Source organism: Podarcis tiliguerta, assembly GCF_965153285.1.
Source record: "Podarcis tiliguerta genome assembly, chromosome: 2".
NCBI classification, from domain to species: domain Eukaryota; kingdom Metazoa; phylum Chordata; class Lepidosauria; order Squamata; family Lacertidae; genus Podarcis; species Podarcis tiliguerta.
Genome location: NC_139535.1, coordinates 86,384,647 through 86,402,703, shown reverse-complemented (window position 1 = coordinate 86,402,703; position 18,057 = coordinate 86,384,647). Strand labels below are relative to the sequence as shown.

At 39.2% G+C, this 18,057-nt stretch overlaps 1 protein-coding gene across 10 annotated transcripts in view; it reads right to left on the bottom strand.

The window, feature by feature from the left end:
• Window positions 1-18,057, bottom strand: part of TNRC6C (trinucleotide repeat containing adaptor 6C) — a 120,829-nt gene that overhangs the window by 59,183 nt on the left and 43,589 nt on the right. For all 10 annotated transcript variants that reach the window (XM_083428457.1, XM_083428465.1, XM_083428467.1 and 7 more), the window contains exon 4: window positions 6,232-6,564. In XM_083428457.1, the coding sequence (XP_083284583.1) occupies window positions 6,232-6,564 (333 nt within the window). The remainder of the gene's footprint in view (window positions 1-6,231; window positions 6,565-18,057) is intronic.

Genomic DNA, 18,057 nt, shown 5'->3' with positions numbered 1-18,057 from the left:
TATAATACAAGAAACGTATTCTGGCAACCAGTGGACAATATCCAATATTAGTCATACTCAGAGTAGAACAACTGAAATCAATGGAATTATGTAATGTAAGCACCTTGATTTCAATGGGTCTACTCCAAATATGGCTTAATTAGCTATCACTCAGAAATTTCGAAATATCAGGGGTCTGAATTTCAATAAGTATCATATAACAGGTACAGCAAGTGACAAGGTTTTAAAAAGGGGATATTAACAAATATATCAGAACCTACAGAATTCTGGGGAAATTCTCCTTTCATTCTTTGTGAACTTTGGACTAAACTGCATTTATAGGAATATTTTTCATAGTTTTAGACCTCAAGATAATCAAGGCAATGCAATCGTTTGTAATTCAGTGAAGTTTGAATGTTTAAGCTAGCATCCAGTTTTAACAAGGTCTCATAAATTATGTGCAGAGGTGTATCTAAAATAGTGGTCACAGATATGTCACCCATCTTTAAGAAATTAAATAGCATGCACAAGTCTACTTCTCTTTAAATGCTAAGTTATTGTTTAGGCATTGCACAAAAGTGGTTGTCCTTATATTTTGGAATGTGTGTAGCTTTCCACTTCCATACCCACCTTTAATTTTCACTCTAGTTTGAGAGTTTTCCAAAACACATCTGCTTTTCAAAGTCGTCAGCTATACTACATGAAACTATGTTTTTAATTAGCAAAATATGGAACAATAATGCTCAAAAATGGTCTGAATGCACTCAACAGTTCTACTGCTGAAGAAATGAAAGTAAAGCTGCCTGGATCAGAAATCACCTGGCAACCATATGTAAAGTGCTCTGATAGAGTAGGGTAGAAACAGTTTAGCAATAATAATGTTTTAACAAATATGGCATTTATTTGCATACATATTTTATGTATTAGGTAACTGATTACTGCCCATGGAAATTTATGTTGTATCTTAGCAATTTTATTATTCATTCAGTTTAAAGATATACTGGAAAGCATAAAACTCCTCCAGTTCCATTACTTCTCCTTCCTGTCATCTTTCCTTCAAGTGTACATTTGGTGCTAGCATTCTTGTTGGTTCTCCACTTACATATTTAGATTTCAACAGCATCAGCACTTAGAAAATCTATCCAAGGCCCTCTGCCAAAAGTGGAGTTCTTCTCCAGACATTCAAACATTTGATGTGCAACCAAGAAACTAAAATCATTTTGTTTTAAGATTGAGCAGAATGTGCTTCAAAACCATATGAAACCTGATGGCAGATTTATTTTCCTATCTTATTAAAGTATTTTACTGCTATTGTTTTCATATGTTCCCCGCCCAGAAATATCAAGGCTAGGCAGAATTAAAAACCTAAATAAAGGACAAAGCAGAATCACACTGCTATAACTGAGAATGCATTCTAAACCCAGCCTATTTCAATCAAAACCCTAAGGTTTATGTATAACTCCACATGAACTAATCCACTAGGAAGAATAAAATAAAGCAATTTGCATAGAGGCTGCAGCATAACTGTCTTTCAAGAATAAACATATTAAAATACATAGGGTTGCACCCAAATGCTGCTGAGGGTGCCTTCACCTTCCTGTCCTGTCCTCTATAGTCCCCCACACCCCCAAAAGGGGGCAGGCCTCCAGAGCATATTTGGGAGTTCACAAAAGGCTGCAGTCCCATTGCACAAGTGCAGCTTCACTCACACAGCACTGGATACAACACATGTATTTTCAATTAAAGATCTCATATTAGCTGGTAACAATTTGATGAAATGTTACAACCACACTAAAAACCAGCATTTAAGGTCTAGGACTTCAGACCTTTGAGAAAAACAAACAAAGGAATGTTAAGAATTTAAGGAATGTTTCAGCATTCAGCATACCTAGAAAAGATTATTTTGCCAGCCTTAAGACTGCATAGCCAGGAAGCACAAAAACAATACAAAAAGGCACAAGAGCTGGAGGGAAATGGGGTAAGACTTCAACTCCAATAAGAAGGATGTTGGCACTTTTTGCTTACAAGGATTCTTAAACTGCTACAAACAATAATCAAGTGCCAGCCCATTTTTCTATCACTGTTAAGCGTATTAAGGCATACAAATGAAAGAAAAATGGGAATCAGGGCTCAATTAAACTCAAACCTCACCACGATTTAGCCCCTGAAACTGTTTTTTGATTTTGACTTTACTGCTCAGGTTCTGTCCTGCTGTTCATGAATGCTTTCCTCCTCATGTCTGAAGAACCACAGTCTGATCCCAATGAATGTGTTTCAGAGGACATAGAACTTTCCGTTAGACTTCAGCACTGCCCCCTCTGAGTCATAACCATTTAGATTGGGGAAAATGCAAAATAGTTTACTAATCACAATAATCAATAAAATGGATTTTTAAAAAATATACCTAAAACATTTATCCATTTGTTTTTGGATAAGGGATTGGAAAGATTTGCACTCAGTGTATCTTGAACTCCTTCTTACGAAAGAACGCCTCCTTCCATTTACTTACTCCAAATAAGCCTTGCATTTCATTCATACTGCCTGGATCAGCTTTGGTAGACCCCTTTTAGCCTCATCTTTTCTCAGGCTATTATTGGGAAGGAATATATTCTGAGATCCACAAGTAATTCTTCTCAGCTATGATATAAGCTGGCCTAAAGCCCATTAACTCTCACAGGACTAGCTCATCCTGCTACAATATCATATCATGCATTTATAGCAGGAACAGTTGCCAACTCTCATGGTTTCTTAAAGTAACAGCTGCTGAATTTTTCAGCTGACTTAAACAAACAATAAGTTCCAACTCAGATTTTGAGAAATAAATTGTGTCAACATTCTGTATAAATTATTTTATTCAAACCAATACAGAGATAGAGTGGCTCACTGAAACTTATGCTCCAACCCTAGCTCAGCCCATTTCATCAACCACACTTTCTCAGTATATAACGAAACAAAGTGGACTCCACAGCACTAGAAAGGGCCTTCAAGAGCAGTTGTGTCTCACCATTCCATAACGAAACTACGGCCTTGACAGGATCACCTGTTCTATCCACTGAAAAATCCCCACAGCAGTTAGGAATCTATCAGATTCCATCAGTCTCCAGCAGGTGGACCATCCTAACTGGTTCCCCACCCTTGCAAGGGAGAATTGTCGTTGCAAGTCCATATCTCACAAAGAAGTGGTCTGACCATGATAATGGAGTGATATTCACCATCCTTTATTTCCAGACCCACCTCTCCTCACATGAAGTGAAGACTAAATCAAGATTATGCCCTGTTCTGTGCCTTGGAACAATGACTATCTGAAAAAGGCCTATGGTTGCCCTGAACTCCTGAGCTGAACATAAGGAATCCTCACCATGCATGCTGAAGTCACCCAAACCACCTCTCTGGGTTCCTCCAACAAGACAACCTCAGCCAGTTCGGTCAGGGAGGCTGTTGAAAAACAAGACTATCAATTTCTACCACCCATGATGGCTGCATACTACCTCCACAATCAGAAACCATATGCCTTTGGATACCAGTTGCTGGATATCAAAGGTGGGGAAAGTATGCTCTATCTACCTACCTCCCTGCCTGCCTGCCTGCCTATCATCTGTCTGTCTGTCTGTCTGTCTGTCTATCTATCTATCTATCTATCTATCTATCTATCTATCTGACTTATATACCACCCTCCATCATATCAGGGTGGTTCACAAGGTAAAAATACAAGGTAAAAGCACAAATAGTTAAAACAAAAACAACAAAACAAAAAAACCCCTCCCACAAACACATTTTAAAGGCTGTAGAAGCATTTGGCAAAATTATAAAAGGAAGACTCAGAAGATCTAGTGGTGTCAGACAATGATTGCAATGCATAAACAGCAGCTTCTTAGAAAGGGAAGAGGGCTATGTTATTCCCATTCCTCTACCTCAATCTGGAGGTAGGTCCACGTAGGTCCTGCTTGCAAACTTCACAAATGGCTGACCACTGTTAGAATAGGAAGTATTTGGAGCAAAGGACTAAATGGCCTTTTGGTCAGATACAACAGGACCCAACTTGCACAGAAAGCCCCAGTTCAATACCTGGCATGTTCCGGTATTGCTGAGAAAGAGACCAGTCTGAAACACTAGAAAGTCACTGCCAGTCGGAATAGACAAAGCAGAACCAGATGAAACAATGATTTGACTATGACTGCACACATACTATACCTTTCAAGCAACTCTGAAGCACATTCTTTCCCTTCAGAGAATTCTGGGCATTGTCTTTTACCCCTCACATATTTATAATTCCCAGCAACACTTAACAAGCTATACTGCCCAGAATTCTTGGAGGGCAGAAATGTGTTTTAAAGGTATAGTATGTATGTAGCTTTGATGTAAGACAGCTTCATGCATTCATGGACAAATTCTGCGGACAGCTTTCCTCAGATTGGGTTATGCAGGGGAACAGCTGGTAGTATGAAATATTTGAATCATATCTACATATGTCATAAACTGAGAGTGGGGGACCTGTGACCCTCCAGATGTTGCTGAACTCCAACTTTCCTCTGCCTCAGCCAGCCAGTCATGGATGATAGGAGTTGTAGTCCAACATCTGGACGGCCACGGGTTCCCCACCCCTTCCATAAACAGTCAAAATTTAAGATTTCTCAATAGGCAGTGAGCTATAACTGCATTGGAATTGCTGGAAACAGGCAGGAGGGAGGCTGATATTTCTTGCTTGCCTGGATGTCCAGTTTACTCAAAGCAGAGATGAAATGCAGCAAGGAGAAACAGATGGGAGTGGATCCAAGCAAGTGGACAAGAAGCTGCTGCACAGGGGTTAGAGGAGCAAGGCAGATATTCGTGACTGAGCAGAAGATACAGAGAGTTTAGAAGGGATGTGTGATTTCAAACGTTTCTGAAGATTGGTTAATGAGAAATATTATGAAGCATTACTTGAGTACATGTTATATACCTATTTTCCCCATGACAGCCTTCTATTATGAGAACTGAAGATCCGAAAGGAATACCTGAAGTCAACCAAGCATGAAGCAAGATTAAATGTTGTGTTATGTTTTCCTATGTGGGCTACAAATAACTATGAAGAAAATTAATGTTGTTATTGTAACAGTGAATATTTTAAGATTATCTGCATTATGGCTACATCAGAACAAACCTTAAAATTATGCACATGTAACCTAGCATGAAGCCAAAGTCCATTGAGAAGGCAACATTGCCTCATGGCTTTTAGGACACTTATAGCTTCTGAACATTGTAGCAAGGATGCAGCTCTGACAAAACATAGTAAATCAATCTACCAATTAACAAAATAAAGTGAACAGGCAAGACTCTTCAAAGGTGTGTGCCTCCCTTTAAGTTACAGATTAACTGTAAAGCCTCCATATAGCATACACCTTAGCTTATAGGATCTGCCTATCTCAGTACAAGTATATTCAAGCACAATATGTTTCAATGTCTACTCAGAATGGGGTATCAAGGAAGCAAAAGCACCATAACAATTATTTAAGCCAAAATATACTTCAAGATGTACGGACTCAGAATGAGCTGATCAGCAATCATCACTTGGTCCATTCAGATATACAAGCATCAGGCTGTGAAGGTTTTGGTTGAAGGAATGCACTCTTCCCATGGAGATCCACCTTCCATTTTGAGAGTTGTATTCCTTTTGTACACCATTTTTAGATACATAGGTTGCATCCAACTAAGTTCTAATAAGAGTAGACCCACTGAAATTGACAGACATGGGTTTAGTAATTTCAGTGGGTTTACCCTCAGTAGAACTTAGCTGAAAACAACCACTTTCTCAATTAATTAGTCCTAGTTGTTGCCTGTAGGAAAGCTTTTACAATTACAAGCTGCTTCTTGCTAACTTGGTTTCAAGACTTTTAGTTAATTACATTTACATTCTAACCTCTCAGGGAAGCATGCATGGGCAATGTTCTCAACTAGAGTATGGTAAGCAGAGATCAGCAGTGTTGAAACAGGCAACATTTGGTACAGAAACAGCATGTGACTACTGCTTAATAAGCTACCAACATGGCTTTATTTGAGTGTTTCTGAAGAATTAAGTCTCATTTCTACACTGCTCGCACATACTTTCTAGGTGAATGTACTCCTGCGACCAGAGAACAGAACAAAGTCTTCCCCTCTAAATGACCACTATGTTCTGAATGGGAGAAAGGCAATTCTGAGTTAAAGGTTAACTATTTAATTGAGAATCTGAACAGGTTCTCTTCATGCAATGCATTTCCCAGCATAAATCCTTACCTGTTGGGGTCTGAGTTTTACTGGGGTGGTGATGTCCACCTACTCCTGGCTGTGGAGGAGGACTTGCTCCTGCTTGTCCAGTACCTTGCGCTGGGCTCGTGCTGATCAGAGTTCCAGTAGGCAGAGGCTGGCCTCTTTTTAAGAGCTGCTTCTGTTCTTGTTGGCGGAAGCGTGGAGGCACCTCACGAGGCAGGTATCGGGATGCAGCTGGCTGCTGCCCATTGGCAGATGCACGCTTGCCATTGCTATTGTTAGTAATAGTGCTGGTGGAAGTACTGGTACTGGTACCGGCAGGTTGGGGCTGGCTTAAACTGGTCTTAATAGGTTCTGGCACTGTTGAAAATGAAATATTAAGAACACATTTATTGGGCGAACGAATTAAACAACATTCTTTTAAAAACACAGCTTAACTGAAAGTAGATCTCAGTCCACCTTTGTACATTTGTTTTAAATAGAAACTAAGTAGTTTCCCCCAAAGTATGTGTTATGGAAAACCAACACATTGTACATTTAAAAGCAATCATTTTTCTAAAAAAATATGTATTGGCAATATCGACCGATTATGAAGTATGATGGGATCGTATGTGATGTGCATTTAAATAATTTTAGAAACAGGTCCCTAATCCATTATCATGTCGTTCCCTAATCATGGCTCCACAACTAAAAAGGCCCTGTCTCATATGCCCATCTGCTTTCTGCATATGAAGGAATGCAAGGCAAGGCTTCAAATGCTGATTTAAGTGGAAGGCCAGGGACATCTAGGATAAGGCAGATTATTGAGAGATTTAGAAGTCAAAACCAGTACTTTGCATCGAACCTGGAAACAAATCAATAACCATCACAAATGAAATAATATATGTCCCGTATTATATGCATTTTGAACCAACTGAGGTTTCTGAGCACTCACACAGAACACCTTATGTTACGATGGCTTAGAAAAACTTCATACAGCATAGTAACAGTTCGTGCAGATAAAAGTCAGCAAATCATAGTTTGGTATAGTTTACACACTAGGTCACAAATGTTCAGGCAGGCCTAGGTACCAAGTTGTTAGAATAATCTCAATATCTTCTTAACAAATCACAATGAAGACTCAATTTGTGCCTTCTCATAAATGTCAAACTTCACCTCTTATCTTGTAAATCAGCTGCTGTTACATAGGTACAAAAAGAGATGCCATTCCCTCATACCCTGCTTCTCTGAACAATTACAGAATAAAAATGAGCTTAAGTATTCTACAAAATTCACAGCAGCCCTTGTGTTTTACATTCTTTTCAACTTCATTTGTAAAGCTCAAAGTCAATGTGCTGCACTACATATACAGTACATTTAACACAGCCCAGGAATGTATACTCTGGGAATACAGATGAAATACAGACTTTGTTTAAACCTCTGCAGCTGCTCAAAACTAGAAACATTTCCTGGGTTTTTAATTGGAATGAAACCAGAGCTAGATCCCCATTGTAGTAACATTATCCAAGAACAATGAAGTATCAAACAGAGAAATGCTTGTACTGTATTAATCCCCACCCCACTACCCCACCCCCTGTAACCTGCTAAGGTTAATATCTAGAGATAGAGAAAATCACAAAGTAATTGATGGGAAGTATAACATGACTTTTTTATACACAACTGTACCATTAACCAGCTGATGCAGCAGTATTTGCTGTCAGAGTCAGGCTCCTGGAAAATTTTAAGCAATGTGATCCTATTAAAACAGAATGTGTGTGGGTGTTTACTAAAAGAACTTTGTGGAGGAAATTAGCTAGTTTTACTACATTAATTACATTGCCAAATACAAATGTTTTGTACCATTTAAATACAGACATCTTAATACATCTTCACAGAATTTTCTATTTCCTACCTAATCTGATCTATTGGAAATCAGTTTCTTTTTTAAAGTTACAGTTAAGAACATTATCCAGAGATAGTAGTCCAAAACGTTCGTGCAAATTTGATGTGCAACTTTGCTCTGTTGCTATCTTGCCTTTTCTACAACACTTCTTTCCCCCCCATTTCTAATTTCCAGTATGCTCATCCTGTACCACAGGGGTGGAGAACCTGTGACCCTCCAGATGTTGCTGGAATACAATTCCCACCATCCCTGACCACTAGGCATGCTGACTAGGGCTAACAGGAGTTGGAGTTCAGCTGGAATAGCTCAGTTGGTAGAGCATGAGACTCTTGATCTCAGGGTCATGGGTTGAAGCTCCACAATGGGCAAAAAAGATTACTGCTGTGCAGGAGGTTGGACTAGATGACCCTTGTGGTCCCTTCCAACTCTACAGTTCTATGGCTCTATGATTCTACAAAATATGGAGGGCCACAGATTCCCCACTACTGTTGTACAGGAAACCATAATATGATGGAGATAAGTGTGTGATGTTGACAGCTAGGCTCTCAAGCTGCAAATTCTAATAGTTTCCATTTTGTGGTCCCAAAAGCCCACCTGGCTTAACTAGCTTAAGTCCTTTGTGGGTTGCACTGTCAGCATCTGTCAGTCAGGCACAGAAGGAGCTGCCCTTTCATGTGCATGCATGTGTGTGTGTGTACACACACACACACACCAAACCAAAGTTTTTTCATATTAATATATGTTTGGTCAAAATCTCTCACATTCTGACAGCATAGTCTGCATTTGGGAATTTCAGATTTCCCAGTGTTTCCAGTGTACACCCTTCCTGGCTTTAATAAAATCAGAAAGGGTGACCAACATGGTAAGATTGCATTGAATGTGAAATGCTGCCATGGTGGCTTAAACCACAATTCAAAAAATCTATCCATTCTTTAGGACTGCACCCCTATGCACACCTCCCTGAGAGTAAGTCCCACTGAAGTCCGTGAAGCTTACACAAGAGTAGACATGCCTACAACTGCACTATAGAATACTCTTTAAGCATTTGAATGAACTTCTCAGGTTTAATAACTGCATGTGCAAGTCTGCACTATTTTCTCCTTCATTCAACCATTTGCCACATAATGAAGACATCCAGTTGTTCTACAACTATTATGCATTAAACCATTACATTACCATTTTAAGCTCTCAAGCTTTTACTCCCCAATTACTCCAAACAAAAATAAACCTTTCCCTTGTAAAATTTCTCAGGTTGCAATCTTCTCTTTGGTGAAAGCCATTTGTTCACAGGAGACAGCACATCTTTAGGCTTTGAAACAGAAGACATTGCATGTATCCATTTCACACACAGTGAAAGGCTAGTGTTTATACAGGGAAGATATTAGAAATTGTAGATCTCTAAGCAGGGTTTTGAGACAGGAAACCAAAATTGTAGGACTAATTCAGAGGTGAATTCTGTATCATCATGCTAAATCTTTGTTGTCTGGCTTTTCTTATTCAGACCTATTCACTTATTTATATCAGCCACTTGCACACATCCCAGTTATGATGTGTGCCTCAGACCTGCCCTCCAGATTTCTATCAAACATGTCACACATGCTAATCTTGCCTGAAGTAATGAGGCCAAACTCACTTGGTCTGCGCCTGATTCTCTGGCGCAGAGCAATTGGGAGTCTAGCAGTGAGGGGGTGCTCGTGACACAATGCAACTGGCAGCCCACATGAGTTATCAGAATGGCTGAAAGAGCACAGAGTGCTAGTCAAATAAAAATATGGCCTTGGGAAATCCACCAATTCCAAGCACTGATCTAAGGCAGACTTTGCAGAAGCTGCTGTTTGATTGTCCTGCAGGAGAAAATCTAGAAGCACCACTATAGTTAAGTAGAAAAGCACAATGACAACTGAGAAAAGCCAATGGGCTCCACAAAGAACCTAGATATGGTAAAGAATAAAAGCAACAACATGTTTTATTTGTACAGAGACAGCCTCAAAACAAATCAAAACAAAAAATTGCACAATGGAAAGGAAAATTAAATAGCAAATGGATTTGGAGGATAATATTAGAAGCTAAATGTTCCTTTTTTAAATTAAGACAAAACTGAAGAATAAACAATTCAGCTTCTCATCAATGCTGTGCACATAGCTCCCATTAGTTTTTAAAAAGCAGAAAATGAAAGAGGCAGTCTTAAAAACTATTCAAGACAACCACTCCTCTGTTAATTCTCATTCAAAGGGTCAGTTTGGACAGTATGCTAAACAATTATATGCTTGGAGATATGACCCCAGAGCCCAGCAGTGACCAGGACCCCAAATTAGATGTTACAATGTCACTGGCTAAGGTTCCTGGATCTGAGCCTGGTGTTGATGGTCAGAAGACTACTGCACCCAAGGCCGGCAAGCAAAAACCTGCTGAGCCAGTTCTCACAGTTTCAGGATCCCAAGAGCCAGGACTGTGGGGGTTACCTTTCCCCAGATCTGAGGAAATAAATGCTTCCCACACCACCTCACCAGTCCACAGCACAGACAGCACACAAGGAGGGAGGCCACGAGGTGCAAGGGCTTTAGGTCAGAACATGGCCCCTTTCAGAGACGCCAGTTTTCCAAAAGCAGATTGAACCTATGAGAAGGGGCTTAGAGGCAGAAGTTCAAAAGGCTTCAGTTCACTTCTAAGCCTTCCTGAAGCAAGTTGTTCACTGGGAAGTTTCCTTGGTACCGTAACAACAGACTCACCCTGCCCTGTGGGCTTCACCATGGGATCAGGACAAGATGGGACATATTGCTAAAACTCATGCTCACTTACACCCCATCCTCCTGTCTGGGGCAGCTGTAAGGAGGAGAGCAGAAGTATTTGCTTCCAGTCTCAAATGAACCAAAGTTCCTTATTACTTGGGAACTTGAGGGAATTCTAGTTAGTGAAGAAGCCAGGATCATATACCAAGGGTTCATCCTGGCTTGTTTAAATTAATCATAGTTTTAACCAGGGCATTTTTTCAAACAGAACTCAGTTCCAGCACCTCTCAGGTGGGTGCCATTGCCATTATAAGAGAACAAGGAAGGCATTCATGATGAGTTCCAGCACCTCTTTTTCTAGAAAAATAGCAGTGGTTTAAACTAGCCATCGTTTCAATAACGGTAGAACAGGGGAGGTGGGAGTACACAAGTCTGAGGCTCATTTGCTTAATCCAAAATTTAGTCTTATGTTCAAAAAGGCACTGCACCTGCCGTTTAGACATGCTTCTCTATAAAGTAGATATGTGCCACTTCAAATACAGCTTAACCCACATTCAACACTTGCTTGATGATGTGTGCTGATGGGCTTTTGCAGCAAAAGTCCATCTGCTTTACAAAATATCTGATATGCCTTCAAAGTATTTTGTTTTGCTTAAATACATTTAGCAGCTTGGTGGTAGACTCTGCTACTGCAGGTGACCTTTAAGGAATACACTTACAATGTATAGTATGAATTAAATTGACTGCAGTCCCTCAGGAAATGAATTTCAAGCCAGTCTTGTAAAGGAGTATTGCTGCTTGGAAGGACAGGGCTTCTACTCATGAGATTCTGCACAGCCTGTAGTGAATTGCATTATGCAGCAAGTGAGGGAGGTCTTCCAATTTCCATAAGCTATTCTGCTTTTTAGAGGTCTAAACTGGTTAGTACTTACCTGTAACCAAAATTTCAATCTAAACATTCTCTCTTCTGATGAGCTGCCTAGCTGTGCTGGGGGCGGGGGGGAGAGTTAAACCAGTAGTTACTATAGTTGCCTTTTTGCAGAGGGCTTAGGAAATAAACAACAACAAGAAACATTTTGAGGTAGCTATTTCAATTCCACTTAGAAACATGGTTTGATACCCCATCAACTCAGCTCTCTGGAAATAACCTCTCCCACCAGACCACCTCAATGATTCTTGCAAGATGCTATTTAGTTTACCAAGGTCATCATTAGCTATGTGAATGTATGGGGGGGGGTACTCTCCAAAACATTGCCCAGATTTGGGAGGGGCGGGAATTGCTCTCCTGGATTATATGCATTTGGCAAAAGATTTTTTGTTTTTGTTTTTTGAGATAGTAACCTTTTCCTGGCATAGGTTCAAATTAGATAATATTACAAGTTTGCATTGTCTACTTAGAAATCAAACTCAAATTAGCTGAGATTTTTCTTGCCTGGTTGGTGGAAGTCTGCCAATGCTGAAGGTATTTATATTGTAGGATTCAACCAACAAAGAAGAAAGAGGTTGTGCCCATGAGTTTGAGCGAGTTTCCTCCCACAAGACAAACTCTTGCAAAGTAGCTCACTTGTTGAGCCCTAGGCCCAAATGAGCAGCAAAGGACAACCCCAAAACGGTCAAATAAAAATTGTGACACACACCACCACCACCACCCATGTCACAGAAAGCACTCTAACACAGAGCTTTTCTTCTTCCAGTGTGATAACAGAAAGAGAACTGAGCAGGAAGATATGAACATGGACAGTAAGGATTTGGCATGTGCCAAAAATCTAGCCTAGCTTCAGAGATATTCCAAATGAGCTAAGCTATACACAGGTACAGAAACCCTATGTGTGATTGCACAGAGAGACCATGATAAAGAAAGATGAGAAACATGCTAGTTGCTCTTTACTAATTTTCTTAATATGGCCTCAGATAATTGCAAAGTGGTAAAATGAATCAGAGTGGAAACACAAGTGTTCCTTGTTTATTTCTGCAAGTGATCTATAAATTGTGTTTCACTAGCCCAACAATAGTGTCATTGCCACTTCAATTAAGAGCCTTTATTATAAGACTCTTGAAGGACTCAGTGCTATAAAGGCAACACTAACACATCAGATCTCTACATGTGTATCCAACTCTATGGAAAGGAGCATGTTTCTTTTTCAACCAAAGGCTAATAGACTGTCTTTAACTGTGTAATAATTATAACTTCCCCCCCTAGTCATATGAAACAGAAGCTAAAGAGTTGGCATGGAAATGAATTCAATGTCAATACATCTTTTAAACCTGGATCTTCTGAAACACTGATAGCAGTTGAACTTGTGTGTTTTTTCTGTGCTACTTTGCTTCTGGTGCGCTATTGCAAAGATGTATTTGATGGAGAAGCAAATACCAAAAAGGTTTCTAACCTATTAAACAATGAGATATGTAATAAACAAAAATCCTACATTTCAACCTTAAGACTAGACTGTGCCATTTCTTTAAGAGCCTTTTAAAGGGCACGAGCAGTAGAGTTTTAAAATATGCAAATGTATTTAAATATAATCAATCAGTTAAAAGCTATAAAATGATTTAAAAAACTAATCAGTTGACAGCACTAGTTAGAAATAAGAAGGTAATCAGTCTACTAACTTAGAATTAATGTCCTCAAAAATATTTATGAGAGCTGATATTTTTCAATAAACTATAAAAGGATTCTGAATGTATCCTCACACAAAAACAGCCCACTTTCAGGTTCATTAAAAGGCAGGGAACCACTTAATAATAATAAAGTCTTTCTGCCAAAAATAAGGTTCACTTGATTATAGAATTTCGAAGAGAGGCATTCAGCTACATCACCAAGATAAAGTAAAACCTTAGACATCACAAATGGCTTGCTTTCAAATGATCCTGCTGCTTTGGGTATCAAGCATTTCAATGATTTGCATAAGGTATTTTAAAGCAACAAAGCATCAAGTTGTAACACATACTAAAATAAAATCCTTTACATGCAATTTTATAACAGCCCTCACCACCAGCTAAGTAGCCGTGGAGATTTCCTACAGCATTGTGGGAAAGTGCCTGCTGCTTTGAGTGAATGCATTAGCTTTGCTAAAGCTTTCTTTACTGTGTAGCAGATCCAGTGACTGACTCATAAACTGTCAATTGTTAGAGAGCACCTTTCTTGATCTAAGCGGTACATTTTGGAAGGGAGGGCTTTCTTCTGAATGCACAAGCACTCTCACACATATATCTAGCAAACTTTATAGAATGATACAACAGGGCATGGCAGCGGCTGTGGTCAGTGGAGGCTGACTAGAACACTAGAATGCTGTGCACCACACAGTTAATCAGCCCCAAGGGCCAATCTGCCAATCTACAAAAAGATCTTGCCAGTTACACAAGAGGCTGCCTGTCTACCCTTTCACCTGAAGGTAATATATTGCCGGTGCTGTTGTCATTTAAACAGCTCCTTGAGATACAGAAAAGAAATCTAGTCTAGTGTCATCATGATGCCATTGAGAAGATCAGCCCACTTTTGAGCACTGCATTGTTCATTTCTAAATGACAGGATTTCATGCACTGTTTTGGTTTCTAAACAACATTCAAGAACTCCAGACTATTGCATTTTCAAAATAAACAGAGCAGGAGCTAACTCTGATACAAAGAGAGCTCAAACGTGGATTTTAAGAGACAAAACCAATACTACCTTGTGTTTTTATGATAGATATCTATTTGTAATACAGCACAAAAGCTTTCCACATTCTAAACAAATTGCTTGCTGCTAATAATCACACCATACTTAATGGTATCTAACTTCCTAATCCAATTTTAGAGAAACAAATCCAATAATTACTTACATATGCTTTTTAATGATTACAATCTCAGAGGAATCCCAACTCTACACAAAAGCATTAAGAAATTGTATATGGATTTTATTAATGCAATGAATGGGATCAGTCACCCAGATTTCAATTACTACAAAAGCTTTTAAGCACATTTCTACAACAGAAGGAAGGAATGCATACAGAAGTGACAAAAACTGCTTAATCCCCATAGTGTTAATTTCTCACTGTTTTAGACTTCCAGTATCATCAGATCAAATTCTGTACTATGCTCTCTTCCACTCCTAAAATAAAGGAACCCAACCCCCTCCAAGCACAAACAAAAACCCCTTGCATTTCTTCTTCGGCAGGAGGAAAGAGAGGTGCAACACAAGAGAGTATTCTGGAATAGGAACAGTTAAACCCAGCAATGCATTCTTGGCCACTGCTGTGACAGGATTTATTTACAGCTTCCATTAAACACAGCAGCTCCATTACAAAGTGCTGTATGTGAGAAGAATTTTTGATTATACAATGCAAGTGCCGTACTGCATAAAACATAGCATGCCAACGTATTTCCCCCCCACCCGTAATTGGTTTGGGTCATTGTTTGATGGGTTTATGAATTCATTACAGGAAACAGATGGATCCCATAAATCAGAGCTATTCATCCAGCCAATCAAATGGGCAATTCCCCCCCATCTCCTCCTCCCTCCCCCCGTTCTTAATGAAGCCACTTCCTTCGTGTCCAAAACTGTATGGTGTATAGAGAAAGAAGTTGTTAAAGCAACCTCAAAACAGGAACAGGAAACAGGAAACACCCTTTAAATAAAACCAATAAGGTAATCACACCCACAAAGAGGTACCCCCATTGAAGCCAGATACAAAGAAAAGAACTTACCCAGTTCAGCTGAAACACAGGAACTAAAGCAGAAAGGGTAAAATGTTCTGCTTTTTAGTAAGTTATGTTTTTAAGGGCAAGGAAACAGTTTTATAATGGAAATGCTTATTTTGCCCCCCATTCCACTTTCAGATGGTGAATTTTTATTCAGAAAATTACTTCCTTTGTCTACTAAACTCTCAAGTTTGACAACAGTGACATCTGCTGGTAAAAGTGAAGGTATCACAAATGTTACATAAGTAATGTTTCATATGTAGGTAGTTCTCTGCTATGTCTGTCTACACACAGAAAATTCCAAATCATGTGTAAAATGAAGTTTTACTCTGGTGCTTTTTTTAAAAAAATGAACAAGGTTTGTAATTTTTCCTCAACCCTGCTGCTTTAAAGATTTTAGTTACAATCTTCACATCTCTTTCTCTAAAATAGCACCACTAAAAGACAATAAGGCTGTTCTGATTTATAGATTCAAGATTAACACTCCAGTCCTAAGCATATAGGATGACGACAATTCCACTGGTTTCAAAAGGAACTTATTGCCACATAAGAGTGCATAGAGATTTAGAAGATGGTATCAACCAAACTCTTTTGTTTAAACACTCACTTAGATATAGACAGGATACTAAGAGCATTTTGATATAACCATCTAGGTTTGCTTGCTGTTGCTTGTGTACCATATTCTATTAGGATGCGGGAGTGGTGGCATAGGTGGCGGGAGACCAAACATCCCTGACTTTCCATTTAGATTGTGGCCTTTACAAGTTTTATATTACAAGAGTAACCTTACACATCACATAAGACATAAAATCCAGGAAAATTTATACTGGCAAATAGACTTTTAAATGCTTTCAAACAAGATTTTACTAAAAAGTACTCTTTGGGGTTTGGTAAATTTACAAAAAGATACCTAAATTCATGTATTTACTTATTCATGAAGAATTCCAAATGCCACATTTACACGTCTGTTTTTAGCCCTTGTGCTCAACTGTGACAAGCTCTTGTATGGGTAAACATTAGTTCAATTATGCAATTTGCCATTTGCATGTCCACTTGGGGTGAGTAGAGGGTGCCCCCTGATGAACATTCATGTTTTAACCTGCACCTACAGAGGCCAGAGAGACAAATATCCTAACAAAGTACTACTGGTGAAGATTTTAGCATAACTCCTAAGAGGAATGCTCTCTTTGTAAGGATTTGTATGCAGAATGTCTTTCCAGTTCAGTTCCACTCACAGACTCACAGTCTTTTCTATCTGTGGGTCTTAAATCAGAGGGACAACACATCAGTTTAGCCTGTTCTCATCTGAATACCTTTTTAATGGGCCTCAAGGTGTGAAGCATAATTTATTCTGAAAGCGCACACCAAGACATATGATCATCAAATGAAGTTGGTAGATAACTACCCATCCTAAATGGCTATTATAAAACAGTGAAATTTATTTGCCATCTATTCAGCAGCTTTTGATTCAGACAAATTAATTCCTAATTTTTGTGCTAGAGAAGCTGCTTGAAAATATGTCATCCAGAAAGAATTTAAAACCATCAGTGGGATACCAACGTTTTATGAGGAAGCCATGGTAACTTATAGGTTCTACAATGAATGAGTCACAAATCACATTTTTCATAGGGAGCATTTCCTATCACTCAGTACAAATTACACATTTTCACTTGAATCTGACTTGCTTATCCTCCCTCACGCATATAAATACAAGTACACTAAGAATAGCATTTAATGTGTTGCACTTTAATTTTGAGAGCTTCAAACATTCTGCTTTTACGTATACTTTTCTACATTAACAGCCTCTCTTAAAACTGGGCTTTTAAAAATCCATTATTTCTGCATCTCTTCAGGATCCCTGGAGATGCTGCTATCATACCATCTATATTGAATCTTGGTAGAACATATGGAACCAGGGTTGCTATCTGGAAACAGAACTTATCTATTTCTTTCTTTGTTAACTAGCTTAGCTGTCCTGATACTATGTTTCCTATTGCCTCATCAATAACTGTCCTTATGGAAAATGGGTACCTATCCTTAACACAGCTCTTCAGAATGCTGATGTACAGGAATAGACAGACTCTAAACAAAGCACTGAGAGGGCCAGGAAAACTGGTTATATAGACCAACCTATGTCTGTGTGAGTCAAAAGTTATTTAACTCCTTTACTTGCAATAGTGAATTTGGCAGAGGCCTCCTCTTAAGCACCTCAGACTACCTAGACTACTGTTTGCTCCACTTTGATCTTCCATATTGAATCTTTTATTGCAGAAAAATGAGTGCAGAAACTGTAAAAATGCAGTGATAAAATTAGAGCTGGGGTTCCCCAATACTGAATAAGATGTAAGGCCCACCCACAGGCAAAGGTGAGTCCAGTAGGAGGCGTCATCCTTATCAGGTATGTCTCCTAGCAGCATCTGGCAAACTGCAAAACTAGAAGCCATTCTGACAACTTTGCCCCAAAGCAGGTTAGTAGCACTGGTTGGAAAGCTGCCTTTTTAAGGCAAAGTGAGGCAGCCATTCCCATCCTTCCCACCCTCCTGAACCAGTGTCCCAATGGTAGCA